This window comes from Psammomys obesus, unplaced genomic scaffold (genome assembly GCF_907164565.1).
Source record: "Psammomys obesus unplaced genomic scaffold, mPsaObe1.curated_primary_1811, whole genome shotgun sequence".
Lineage (NCBI taxonomy): Eukaryota > Metazoa > Chordata > Mammalia > Rodentia > Muridae > Psammomys > Psammomys obesus.
In genome coordinates, this window is record NW_026595981.1 from 2,498,668 (window position 1) to 2,512,494 (window position 13,827).

Below are 13,827 nucleotides of genomic sequence, written 5' to 3' on the forward strand. Positions count from 1 at the left end.
GCTGGAAGTCCTTAGTCTCAACTAAGGCTTTGATTTTGTATTAAACCTGGAAACCCCTGGCCCCACACAAACATAGTTCAGAATTTCAGGAAAGCTTATGTAAGTGCCAGGGCAAGAGAGAGAGAAACAAGAGACTGGGAAATGGAACCTTCAGTTATGGCAAGCATGCCTTTCTTAGCGTCGGTGGGAAGGGATCATTCAAGCTGGACTTAAGATTAAGGTTGGCAAGGGTTCACAGAAAGACTGAGAGATGACAAAGTAGATTCAGCCCACACTGTAGCAAGGCACAGAATCAACAGAATGGAAATCAGAAACCCCGAAATCTAAACTCTGGTTGTGCTACTCAGTTTGCAATTAACCACAGACACAGTCTGAACCGACATAAACATTCTATACAGCAACAGAAAGGTAACTTACTCAATATCTTTTCGTACTGATCCCAAGAGATTCTCCCTTTCCCGTATTGCCATAAAGTTTGCTTTGGTTTTATGGAATTCATGTGTATAATCCTGAAATAAATCAACATCCAGTCTCAACACAAACTATTAATGCACTTTTATCCTTCTAGAGTACTTGTGCATGGTCATCAGGAAACATTTCAAAACACTAAGTGCTCTACTACCTTATCACATACAACAGAACTACAAGGAAAAATATTCTAAGACAGAAAGACTTCAAATAGCCTAGGGTAAAAAGGGGAGAGATTTTTCTCCTGAATGGTGTACTTTAATAAGGCTTACAGCTTATGTTTTCAAACCCTCACCCTTTTCCCCACCTTCCCCTCAGTGTTGAGGATCCCACCCAGGGCTTTGCAAATGCAAAACAAATGCTCTACAACGGAGCTACACCCTCAGTTCATTTTTAAGTAATTTTTTTTTTTTTGTCCATTTAACTATTGTCTTTCTTATTTACATTACTTTTGTGTTAAACAACTGAGTCATTTGTTGTAGTTTCTCACATTAGATCTCTTAGCTCTTCACTGCTCAGGAATGTAGACATTTCATCCATGCTTTATTCAGAACTCTTAAAGATTTTCTTTCCTCCCCTCCCTTCCTATGCTTTTTCTACATTTAAACCTTTGGGGAGAGGAGGAAGAAGGAAAAGGGAGGGAGGGGGTAGGGGAAAGAGAGAGAAAAAGAGAAAGAGAGAGGCCCTATCTGATGGCATATGGGCTGTAAAAAGCTCGGTGATAGTCGACCCTGTAACCCCAGCAGCGAGGAGGCAGAGATGGAGGAGCTCTGTGGCTCACAGGCCAGTCATCTTAGCCAAACTGGCAAACCTCAGGTCCCAGTGAGACCCTGCCTCAAAAACCTAAGGAACAATAAACTACCAAGGCCTGACCTCTGCCCTCCACACACTTGCGTGCCTGCACCTGAGTGAGTATGCACTCGAGGGCACACATACAACTATCTTTAAAGAAATTTCACCGTTTATTATGCATGTGCGTGTGGGTGTGAGTGCATGTGCGGAGGTCAGAGGACAACTTCCAGGAGTTAGTTCTCTCCTTCCACATTGGTTCCAAGGAATGAACTCAGCTCATCAGGCTTCACAGCAAGTGCCTTTACCCAGAAGCCTCTTGGCTGGCCCCTAGAAACAAACTATCAATTATCTTAGCTTTTTAACAGGCTTTAACATCTAGTAGAATTAAATACTCATCTTCACTTTCAGAACTGTATTAAGCTTTATTCTTGGTTATTTTTATAGGATTCTAAATGAACTTTGGTATCATCTTGGCATTCTAAATTAAGTAAAAAAAAGGTATGCTTGGTGGTGCACACTTGTAATCCCAGTACTTGGGATGTAGAGTAAGAGGGTCAGGAGTTCAAGGACAGTTTGTGGTAAAGGAAACTCTCTCAAAAGTAAAAATAATTACAACAACAACAACAACAACAACAAAAAAAAAAAAAAAAAAAAAAAAGGAAAGAAAACAAAAATCTGAGCATGGGCACATGCCTGGAACTTTATTATTTGGATGCTGAGGCAGGAGTATTGAAAATCAGGAAAAGTATGGATTACAAAGCTAGAGCATAGAACCTGCCCCAAACAAAACTAATCTCCTATTTTTTTTTTTTCCTCCTATAGGTGTATGTAAGGTTTCATTAACTCTACAAGCTGGTCTTGAATTCCTGATCCTCTTGTCTCCACCCCCCAAATACCAGGATTACAGGTGAACACCATCACTTGGCTTTGTGTGTTTCATTTTTTTGACACCAGTGACTGAATAAAGGCCTTATTTATACTATTACTGTGCTATTCCTGCCCCCAACCCCTTTCATTAAATTTTCTAATAGGTCATTGTGTGTATAGAAAACAATGGCTTTTCTTATATATACCATCTTGCTGAATTTGTTTCTAACTTTTTTCATTTAATTTTCTTGATGCATCAGACATACATGATCTTATGCCACATATTAGGTATTTTGCCTCTTCCTTTCTAATATTTATCTCTCAGATTTTGCTGGGTTTTTTTTGTTATTGTTGTTGTTTTGTTTTTAACTGTACCAATGAGAAACTCCAAAACAATGTCAGACATTTATAGTGGTTATAAGTACCCTTTTCTTTTCTTTTTTCTCTTCTTCTCTCATTCAGGGCCTAACTTAGTCTGGTCTGGCCTTGAATTTCTGATTCTCCTGTTTCTTCCCTTTAAGTGCTGGGACTGTAGGTCTGAACCAGCAGAACCGGGAACTGAACTCGGGGCTTTGTGTACACTCTACCCCCTGAGCTGTATTCCCTATTCCCTTTTTCTTTGGTGAGAACACTTTTAGTGTTTTACCTACTGGTCATAATCCCAGCTCTCAACCGGATGTACACATTTTTGCATGAGGCAAATTGTGTGAGCGAGTGCACAGGCATGTACCTGCTCTGCTGAAGCCTGAAAGTAAGGCTTGTACATGCTAGTCACAAACTCTACCATTCAACTACTCTTCATTCCTTCTGTTGTTTTCCTCAAGATGAGGCCTCACTGTGAAGACCTCGCTGGCGTGGAATTCACTTTGCCGATCAAGCTGACTCCAACCTGCCTCTGTCTTGTAGGTGGGATTATAGCGAGGTGTCATCACACTCCAATCTCTATTTGTGGGCCAGCAAGAAAGCTCAGCAGGTAAGGGCACTTGCTGCCGAGCCTGACAACCTGAGTTTAAGACCAAGTAAATAAATGTAAAAACACAAAGAAGCATCAAAACAGATTCCTATCCTTGCTTGTATGTGTGTATGCATGTGTGTTTCCTATGCACGTGTATGCAGAGGCCAGAAATGAACATGGTTCTCTCCTTCTATTGCTCTCAATCTAGTTTTTAAGACAGGATCTCTTCATAAATCTAAAGCTTACTGTTTGGCTTAGATAGCTGGCAGCAAGGTCGTAGGATCATCTGTCTCCATCTTCCAGAAGGTATACATGGCCATCTTGACTTCTATATAGGTTCTAGAGATTTGATCTCAGATCCTCTTGCTTTCACAGCAAGTACTCAGACCCACAGAGCCATCTCTCCAGGCTCCTATTCCTGTCATCCTCCACCACCTCCACCACCACCACAAGATAGGGTCTCACTGTGTAGTCCTGGCTGACCTGGAACTCATTATATAGACTAGGTTATCCTTCAACTCGCTGAGACTGGCCTCCCTCTAACCCTGAATGCTAGTTGTACACCAGCCAGGGGTGCAGTGGTGCACACCTATAATCCCAGCACTCAGGAGGGCAGAGGCAGGCAGATCTCTGTGAGTTTGAGGCCAGCCTGGTCTACACAGCAAGTCCAGGACAGTCAGGGCTATACAGAGAAACCTTCTCTCAAAAAAAAAAATAAAATAAAATAAGGTTATGTACCAATTTTTAAAGTGCTCTTAAATCATATGGCTGATTAATTTTCTCAGTAATAAAAAGGTTTGCCGTCCAATCCATATTTCTGTACTTTAACACTACCTAGTGACTCTTTAAACATGTGTTCTGTCACGCTGTTGGTATCTGCTAAGATAATCTTCGATACAGTTAATCAGCCCCCCTCACGGTGCCGTGTGAGGGTAGCACGCCAACCGACTATCGCGCCATCTCACCTGCAGAATGTCCCTGTGCCGCTGCAGCGTGTGCAAGAGCGCTGCGTTCAGCGAGGGGACCCCCGCGCTGCTGCTGTACTCTGCCATCTTATCATTCACCCCTGTAAGCTACAAAGGAAAGAGGAAAATAGTTCAAAAAGCGCTAAAAATGGCTCAGGTACGTTACCTGCCGACAAGTCCTCTTGGCTGACAGTAAACAAGACAAGACCCAGTCAAACCAGCAATTCCCAAAAAAACCATGTTACAATTTGGCTAAAATTCAGGTGGCTGGAGGAAAAACACACCCTGAAAGGCTGGTTTCAATGAACAATATAATGCAGAACCATAGCTGGCAAACAGCAAACTACTGTTTACCCACAGAACTTACCCTTGCCAAAAGCTGTTCAATTTCGATTGCCATTGTCTCAAACATTCTGTCTTGATTTGATCCATTTAATAGGGGTGTTGTGTCAGAACTAAAGAGAAGTTCAATTAAAACAAAAAATCCATTACTTAGCCCTTTAAAACATCCTTCAAATAACGGGGTGACTTTCCTTAAGGAGGTCAAATGAACCCAAAACATTCCTTCTCTTTCTTTAAAGACTGATTTACTGGCTCAGTGGGTAAAGTGCTTGCTGCTGAGCCTGATGCCTGAGGGAAAGAATGGACTCCCAAAGTTGTCCTCTGTGAGTGCACACGTCAGTCCCTCCACATAAATAACTGCAACTTTAAAAACGCAACTATGACTTTCTCCTTCTCTCAAAACAGTCCCACACACCCTAAACGCTGCACTAAAACACGAGCACTAAATACTTATATAAACATCAAAATGTAAGGACTGAAATACTAAATACAGTACAAAATATAAGTGAATATAGACATTCTAAATGCTGTGTACTATTCTCCAAATGATAGAAAATTGTCTAAGTAACTTAAATTCTGAATTTGAAAGAACAAATAATGAAAAAGAAGACAAAAATTCCTTATAATAGTGAAGAAAAAATGGGTTATAGAATATGTCATGGGGCCTATGAGAAACAATCTTCAGCTTTTCTCCCAAATCACAGTTTCTGATGCCTTTAAATTCTCTCTTCCTTTAACGACTCCTATCCAGAAATAAACAGATTTGCCTCAGTTGATGAGGTAAGCAGTTAGGAAGGAATGAGGAGACAGCATTCAGGGAAACTGAGCCATGCCCAGCATACTTTCACCAGCTCTCCACAGCTCCACTCACAGCATGCACCCACTTCAGACTAGCTTACAAAACGGTTGACCGTCTCTTTGTATCACAATAGCTGGCCAGAAATCTGACTTCTTACAGATGAAGATGTCTGACAAACTCAAATTCTCGAAGTTTCACTTGTCTCTTCTGGCAAGCCAATACCTTTTATCAGGGACCTATGCTGGACCTATGCCCACGTAGGCCAGTTACTCCCAACACAAACAGAATGAACTACACTCTCCAACCTGAGCGGCGGCCTACTCCCGACTTTATACAGCATCTGAATGTGGCAACCCAAAGGTTAAAGGGTAGCTACCACTGTTCCCCTTATCTGTTTACTTTCACCACAAACCAATCAGTGAAACAGCCAAAAAGTGGCTAAGAAGAAGGTTTTAGAGACTATTTGTTAACTTTAGTTATGAGTGTGCTTCTCTGCCTGCGTGAGTTTAGGTGCATCGTGTGCACACAGGCTGGGAAGACCAGGAGAGGGCAGCAGGTTCCCTGGAATCAGTTACAGGCAGTTGTGAGTGTGGCCGTGTAGTTGCTGGGAATCTACCCTGGGTCCTCTGCAAGAGCAGTAAGAGCTCATACATAGCTGCTGAGCTCTCTCTCCAGCTCCAGATTTTTTCCCCTTCAAGTTGGAGGTTTGCTTTGTGTACACAGTCCAACCTAACCTGGAACTTGTGCTCTTTCTGTTCCATTCTCTAAGTGCTAGGATAACAGGAATGTACCATGCCTGGCTTTAATAAGGATTCTTATTTTAGATGTTTATTTAACCAGGTCTTAAGCTTTATTTCCTCCTTAAACATTGCCATTTGTATGTCATGCAACATGACATAAAAACATGGAAAGTAACAGGGCAAGTCCAGCTTGGGCTACACAGTGACAAGAGAAAATAAGAGAATAGTGTGGGGTTGGGATCAGTTCTTAATTGTGTCACAACTAAGCCAAAGCTGTGCAGTATCTCCTAGAAAAAGAGCTCTGTACACCACTAATAAACCCTCCTGCCAGATACATTTAAGAACAATGGGCCAGTAGAAGTCAAGAAGAAAACTGCCTGTCTTTTTCATAGACATATGCCAGCACCTGGCAAATGGTGACTATTTACTGTTCTTTAAAGATCTGTTGAATGAGTAACAAGGCAATCTCTACTACTGGATGGTCCATAATCGCCAGTCTTAGGGAAATAGTCAAAATCGTTCTCTACAATATCAGGAGTCAAGAGTCACATTTAATCCACTTGATAGGTGTGTGATGATCCTATAAGAAAAGTTCTGCCCACTGCTGACTCTTCATGTGACAAGCTTCAAACAGGCACCAGATGGAGCAGTCAGACTTTCAGTCTTGCCTTTACTCTCCGGTGCTGGGGATTACAGTCCCTGCACTGAGTTACAGCCTCCGCCCACGTCCTTACAACCTTAGGCTCTGTGGAGAGCAGAATCAGTCCCAAGCTGCTGCTGAAATCTGAATGTTTTCAAGATGTGGTTTTTTTTAAGGGAATCTCCAGCAAAGAACACAGGAAAAACACCCTGCAATAGTATTTCCTGACAGACTTGAGTTTTAAAATTGTATACTCACTGAAAAACAAATGTAAGCCTTAAATCCAGGAAAAAAAAAAAGCTTTCTGAAAATTTACTCATTAAAAAAACAAAACAAAAACCTCATGATTTCCTTGTTTTTAATTGCTGAGTAGTATTCCATTGTGTAAATGTACCACAATTTCTGTATCCATTCCTTGGTTGAGGGAGATCTAAATTGTTTCCAGATTCTGGCTATTATGAATGAAGCCGCTATGAATATAGTTGAGTCAGAGCCAACTATAGAGTGCAGGGAACCTTTTGAAAGAATGGGGAGACAGAAAGATCTGGAGGGGGAAGGAGCTCCTCAAGACCAACAGAGCCAAAAAACCTGGGCTCAGAGGGCCTGCAAAGACTGATACGCCAACCAAGGACCATGCAGGGAAAGGACCTAGACCCCCTGCTCAGATGAAGCCCATAGACTGCTCAGTTTCTAAGTGGGTTTCCTAGTAAGGGGATCAGGAGCTGTCTCTGACATGAACTCATGGGCTACTTCTTTGATCACCTCCACCTGAGAGGGGAGCAGCCTTACTGGGCCACAGAGGAAGATGATGCAGCCCAGTCCTGATGAGACCTGATAGGCTAGGGTCAGATGGAAGGGGAGGAGGTCCTCCCCTATCAGTGGACTAGGGAAGGAGCATAGGGGGAGAAGAGGGAGGGTAAGTGAGGCTAGGAAGAGACAGGGGGAGGGGCTATAGCCAGGATATAAAGTAAATACATTGTAATAAATAAGAAAGAAAAAAAAAAAAAAAAAAAAAGAAGGAATGAATGTTAAAAAAAAAATCCTCACTCTCCTTACTTGGTGAATGAAAGTGTCCAAAGCCATGCTGGGCATGCTACTAACTTATGTTTAGGTCTGAAGATCAACACAATGGCCCCGTTAACTCTGCAAGCCATATGCCCTTATGAAAAAAAGAACAACACTTTGGCTGCAATAGTGAAAGAGATTTTGTTGGAATGTATATAATATGGTCATGTTTAGAACACAGGTTCTAGAGAGAGAAGGTGTAAGTTCAGATTCAATCTCAGTTTTGTTGTTTTCACTATTAGCTAAAAAAAAAAATTCATCCTCCACTAGCCTTTGAAAAATACAGAAATGCTGGGTGTGGTGGAATAAGCCTATAATCCCAGCACTCAGGGAGGCAGAGGCAGGTGGATCTCTGTAAGTTAGAGGACAGCCTGGTCTATAAAGTGAGTTCAGGACAGCCAAGGCTACATAGAGAAACCCTGTCTCAGAAAAACAAAAACAAAAAGAAAAATACAGAAATGACAACTCTGCTAGCAACGATCTCAGGCAGCGTGTATACATAAGTATAATCTGGATGAAAATATTCAGAGAAGCATTCATACAAAGCTGTAAGAGCAGAACTTACAGCATAGTGATTATGTTAGCTATTAAAATTATTAATTAGCAAAAAATAGAAATGTCCACCAAATAATTAAATTCTATTGTTTAATATATGTAGCAAATAAAGACAATAGAGTTAAAAACACTCACAGCTGAACTTCAAAGATAATGTTAAATCATAAAAGCCAGCTGCAAAATAGCTTTTGTAAAATACTATGGGTTGCCTAGAAATACCATTATATGTAACAAAAATAGTGACATTTATATGTAAATGAGAAAAACAACGTGGGAATCTATTAGCAGCTTCATTTCAATTTGCAATAATTATTTTTTAAAAATAGATACTAACAAAAAAGGGCTCACAATGCTATTCCTTATATTTCTAAGTATCTCAAATATTTCCTGATCTTTAAAATAATTGATTAACTTAAGTAATCATAAGATTTAAAAATATGATTTTCCTTGAGTTGTAGTATGCGGAGTTCTGAAAAGAAAATGTTAAAACTGGCTCCCATGATTATGAGGACCCCACACTCGATTCACTCGAAAGTGAGCCCCAGAAAAAGTTTGCACACTTTGCATTTGGGCAGCCCCTCAGTTCCAGTCAGAAATTCTCCGGGGAGTGGTGGCTCGTGTCTTTAAACCCAGCAATGGGGAGGCAGAGACAGGTCGAGCTCTGAATTTGAGGCCAGCCTGGTCTATAGAGTGAGTTTCAGGACAGCCAGGGCTATGCAAAGAAGCCCTGTCTTGGAAAAACAAACAAACAAAACAAAACAAAAATCTTTGTAGGCAAAGCTGACACTTCTGCGGCCTGCCTGAGAAATCTTTGATCTGTCATGGAGTTCAGAATGAATTTGCAATCGTGTCTCCCGTCTTGGCCTCCAAGTGCTGGAACAGGTGTGCACAGGCCTGGCTTCAGAAACTGTTATTGACAAATTCATCTTTAAAACTCTAGAAGTTTCTTACTGAGCTATCACAAGCTTTGTCTAAAAATCTCAAATGTTAGTCTCAAGAAATACGAAAAATTTCAGTAAGATACACGTAATGACAACGAAAGCAAACTATCAACAATTCACCAGCAGATCAAGTCACAGAGTCTGTATCTCAGTTTACTTTTAAAAAGTCACATAGTTTAAGGTGAACAAGATCCGGCAGTACCTATACCTATCCCGTCCTCCGTCCCGGGTGCTGCTGTGACTGTAACTCGTACACAGTTTACTGAAGGAAACTAGTTTCAGGTCAAGTTCATTTTCCAGCTGTCGAGCTTGTTTCCTGAGATCTTTAAGAAAATTACAAAAGTAAATCATTAGTCCATCAGTAAATGTTAAAATCATGACTATTTTGAAGAAAGCCAACTATGAAAATGATCACATACTCTGATCTAGTTCCCCAGAAACCGAAGACATCCCAAGAAAGTAAAGTAGCCAAGTCCGTAACCTTCAGATGGGAGCAGTGAGGGAAGTGGTAGGGGGGAGAAACAACCTGTCACTTTTCTTTCAAAGACGGCTTGACAGCCAGCAGGCGCATGATTATAATCCCAGCACTCGGGGAGGCAGAGGCAGGCGCATCACTTCCAGTTCCAGCCAGCCTGGTCTACAGAGCGAGTCCAGGACAGCCAAGGCTACACAGAAAATCCCTGTCTCAAAAGACCAAAAAGGAAAAAGAAAAAAAAAAAAAAAGAAGCTTGCCAACAAATGCTGTAATATCCCTGAGATTATTTTACAGCAATAAGCAAATGTTGTAACATGAAAAACAAGCAGACAATATAAATCATAAAGAAACAAAAATGGTTTATAACCACCACATCAATTTACCAGCTACCTTTATAAGCAGCCAGTATTCCTCTTGACAGATTTTTCTTATGTTTCAAAGCTCTGTTAAGATTTTGGGATTCTTTTCGTACAGGCAAAATACCTTAGATACTAAACACAAAGAAAAAGCAAATCAACAAAAAATAATTGCTTTTTCAAAAACACTGGAGGGGAAAGCAGAGGTTAAGAACAGCCAATGCAGTACGAACAAAGCAGACTACAACTGCAACAGGTTTTTTTTAAAGCTTATGTTTTAAAAGTAGAAGCATCAGCAAAGACATAAACTGATGCAACAGCTTGGCTTCTAAAGGGCTGAATGAAAGAAGCCAGACCTGGAATTCTCCACCCCCCATATATATATGTATGTATGTCTGAGTGTTCTTACTCATAGTAGAGCTCAAGCGAAAGGACTAAAATACAGAAAGAAATAACAATGTCTCAGGACTAAAGAATATGAAAACATGGTTTCACTGTATTTTGCAATCAAAGGCAGGAAGCAGAATTGAAGGAGACTATCTACCCAGAGACCATATCCCAGTCCCAATGTCAGCTACTGTTGTTGAGATTTACTGACAATTCAGTTAATATAAAAATCTCAGCCTTCAGGGTTTTTCTATACATGCTTAAAGCCTTGGCACAAAGGTATATTACAGCATGTGTGTCAATAACCCAAAGCCAAATGACTATCAAGGATGCCAGGAGTCACTTCTACACAATTTAAAAATAAATTCTATCTACTACAGCTATTTCCAAAGGGCATTTTAGGTAAATGCTTTAAGCTATTGGCATGTTTCTCTGTAGTTCTACTTTGTTTTGTTTGTCTAACAGAAAACATCAAGTAGAAAGCATTTTGAAAACATGACGGATAGGAACTTCAAATTCAGTCCCTTAGGTCAACTGGCTGATGGTGACAATACCATACTTCCCAGGTGTTTCACTGGACCGAAAGGGGAAATAGGTTTTAAAAAGTAAAGAAACAAACAGTTAAATAAAAAAATGTGGGCCATTTCTGATTTTTGTGGATCATCGTGGTCTGGAAAGTTTTATATGACCTCACTTGAGGGGACCAGATTTCCAGGAATTAAATAGACACGAATGAATGTTTTCTTGGCCGGAGAAGAATGGCAACTGTATAATTAGAACCCTTTAACTTTATCATTTTTAACAAAATCGATCTTGGACTCCAAGACAGAAGGTAAAGTTATTTTCAGTATTCTGTCACCCGATCGTCGCTGAAGTCTCAATCTCCAGTTGCCAACAGAGATCCAGGAGGAGACATTCCACTCAAACTCCCCCCAAGGCCGGTACTGACAAGTTCCTCCTCAGTCTTAGTTTTCTAAGTGACCTCAACTCCAAGGTTCTGATCACTGGTCTTCCTGGCTCTGGATCTTGTCGCTCAACACTGTCCCCCCAAGAGTTGGTCTCCAAAGCCCTATGCTTGATGTCTCCCCACCCCTCAGAGAGGTCCACCTGGAGACGCAGGCGCCTCTTGCTGTCCATCCCGGCTCCCTCCACGCCACCCAACCCCTTCCCGGATCCGGTTCACTCCGCCCCAGCCTCTTCCCCGAGTTCCCGAGCCCGCGGTTCCTCCAGGACCTCGTCCCGCAGGGTGCCGGCCCCGAGGCCTGGCTCTTCCCTCCGCGGCCTCCCTCACGTCCCCCCTGCACTTGGCGGGACCCACCCGGAGGCCTCGCCCTCACCTTCCCAGTAATTGCTGGTTCCCGCCGCCATCTTTGTTGCCCAACGTCAGTCGGGGCAGGCGAGTGGCGGCGTTGAGGGCCAGAGAGTCACCTCCGCGCCGTCTTCCGCCCCGAGCGCCGGGGTTGACGGGACACGCGAGCCTCCGTAGGTACGGCCACCTAGTGGACAATTCGTTATCTTACAGCTTTAAGTAGCGGGTTCGGTTTCGCTTGTTAAGCTGCCCGAATGTCTCTGTCTTCCTGCGCCTTCAACCTTCAGTTCGTTCATCGCGGCTTGCTCCTCCTTTCAGCAGGTGACTGAAAGGAGAGACACAGTTTCCCTCCTCTTCCTTTAAATAGGATGTCTTTAGACTTGGCGCGCGGGGGTGGGGTGGGTGTTAACTGCTAAATGGGTAATGTGCCTGCCTAGATGTAAGAGGCCTTGGGTTTGTTCCCCAGAACTCCATAAACAGAACATGGGGGCATATGCCTTTGATCCTAGTACAGAAAGCGGGGATAGGAAGACCAGAAATTAAAAGAGAAAGAAAGAGAGAGGGAGGAAGGGAAAAAAAATGTAAAAAATGTATCTTCGACCATCATTTTCCTTCCTCAGAGCCAGTTCTTTTCCTTCTCCTACCTCTGCCTGCCCATCTTCCACTGTCCAGCATGTAAGGCTCTCTTCTCCGGCTGCTTCCCTATATCTGCAGCGGAGCCTTAGGCCCCTTTCCTTTCTAGTCAGCAATCTAGAAAGGGTGAGCTAACTGCTTCCGTGTGCCCACACCTGAAACTCGCTGGTTGGACTAGCTGGCTAGCAAGCCCCGCTTTCGCCTTCCCGGTCCTGGGATTACAGACGTACGCTGCCAGGCCTGTTTGTTTTTTTGTTTTTCATGTCTGTGTTAGGGATCTGACCTCATGTCCTTATGCTTATAAGCCACTTCACTTCACTGGTTGAGCATAACACGCATTATATGAATAAACTGTTGCGTTGTTTAAGATCACTGAGAAACTGGGAGTGGACATAAGGTTGCCACCCTGGGCCCCCCCACCCCACCCCATACACACACTCAATACGGCAAGCATGTCTCTCTTAAAGTGTCTCACAGGACCCCATGTCTTGGGGATGGGCTGGCTGGCTGGCCCTGTGAGAAAAGTTGGACAGCAAAATGTCCCAAAGAGTAAAAATACCAAGTCCAGGAGAAAAGAAGGAGAGTGAAGTATTTGAGTCAAAACACTGTCCTTCATCCCAGCTATAGGCTGCTGGCTCCCAGTCACCCTCCGAATGTAGGGATCCGGTGGTAGGAACGGCTCACTGGAAGTCTCACCTCAGAGAAGACATCCTTCCTGGAGCTCAGATCAGGGTCTCCAACTGTCTGTCTCTGCTCTCCCAGCTTCCTCAGTCACTTTCTGCTCGATGAGGTGAGTGTCTGATCTCATGGGCTGCTATCCCTTGTTTGCTATTTCAGTCTTTTGCTTCTTCTTGCTGTATACAGAAAAAGAACATTCATTTGAAAATAGCATGGCGATTGCAGGCCATTCTTCCTTCAGGACACTAAGCCATCTCCTCAGGCCCTAGAGTACTGATTTGTAAAAATGTTTTTCTCAACGTTCTGGTTGGAGAAAGAACATCTACTGTTCTGTCTTTGGGTTGATTGACAAGTAGATTCTTCCTCTGCCCCTACCATGTTGCTACTGAAACCATCTGGTGAGTTTATTTCAATTATTGGATTTTTCAGATCTGAAAACTGCACTTTCTTCCTCATTGTCTTTTCTTTGTGAAAACTATTCATTCTCTGCTGAGACTTTTTTTGTTTGTTTGTTGTTTTTGTTTTTCAAGACAGGGTTACTCTGTGTAGCCTTGGCTGCCCTGGATTTGCTTTGTAGACCAGGCTGGCCTCAAACTCAAGATATCCTCCTGCCTCTGCCTACCAGAGTTCTGGGATTACAGGCATGTGCCACCGTGCCTGGCTTAAGTCTCTTTTTTAAATCATTTGTTACAAGTTTGTTTATAGCTGTACATAATGATGACCTCCTTTAATTCCAGCACATGGGAGGCAAAGGCAGGCAGATTTCTGTGAGTGTGAGGATGGCCTGGGTTACACAGTGAGTTCCAGGACAGCCAACCCTACGTAATGCAATGGTTCACAACTTCTTTGGGGGTTGAACA

General features: G+C 42.6%; 1 protein-coding gene across 3 annotated transcripts in view; it reads right to left on the reverse strand.

Annotated features, from left to right (window-relative positions):
• The window catches only part of Gosr1 (golgi SNAP receptor complex member 1), a 36,303-nt gene extending 24,313 nt beyond the window's left edge, over window positions 1-11,990 (reverse strand). For 2 of the 3 annotated variants that reach the window (XM_055619866.1, XM_055619868.1), the window contains exons 1-5: window positions 11,685-11,990; window positions 9,332-9,452; window positions 4,415-4,502; window positions 4,048-4,155; window positions 418-509 (exon numbers count right to left, since the gene is read on the reverse strand). In XM_055619866.1, coding sequence (XP_055475841.1) covers window positions 418-509; window positions 4,048-4,155; window positions 4,415-4,502; window positions 9,332-9,452; window positions 11,685-11,715 — 440 coding nt within the window. In that variant the 5' untranslated portion in view covers window positions 11,716-11,990. The remainder of the gene's footprint in view (window positions 1-417; window positions 510-4,047; window positions 4,156-4,414; window positions 4,503-9,331; window positions 9,453-11,684) is intronic. The other variant, XM_055619867.1, reaches the window with a different exon arrangement.
• Between the last annotated feature and the right edge of the window lie 1,837 nt (window positions 11,991-13,827).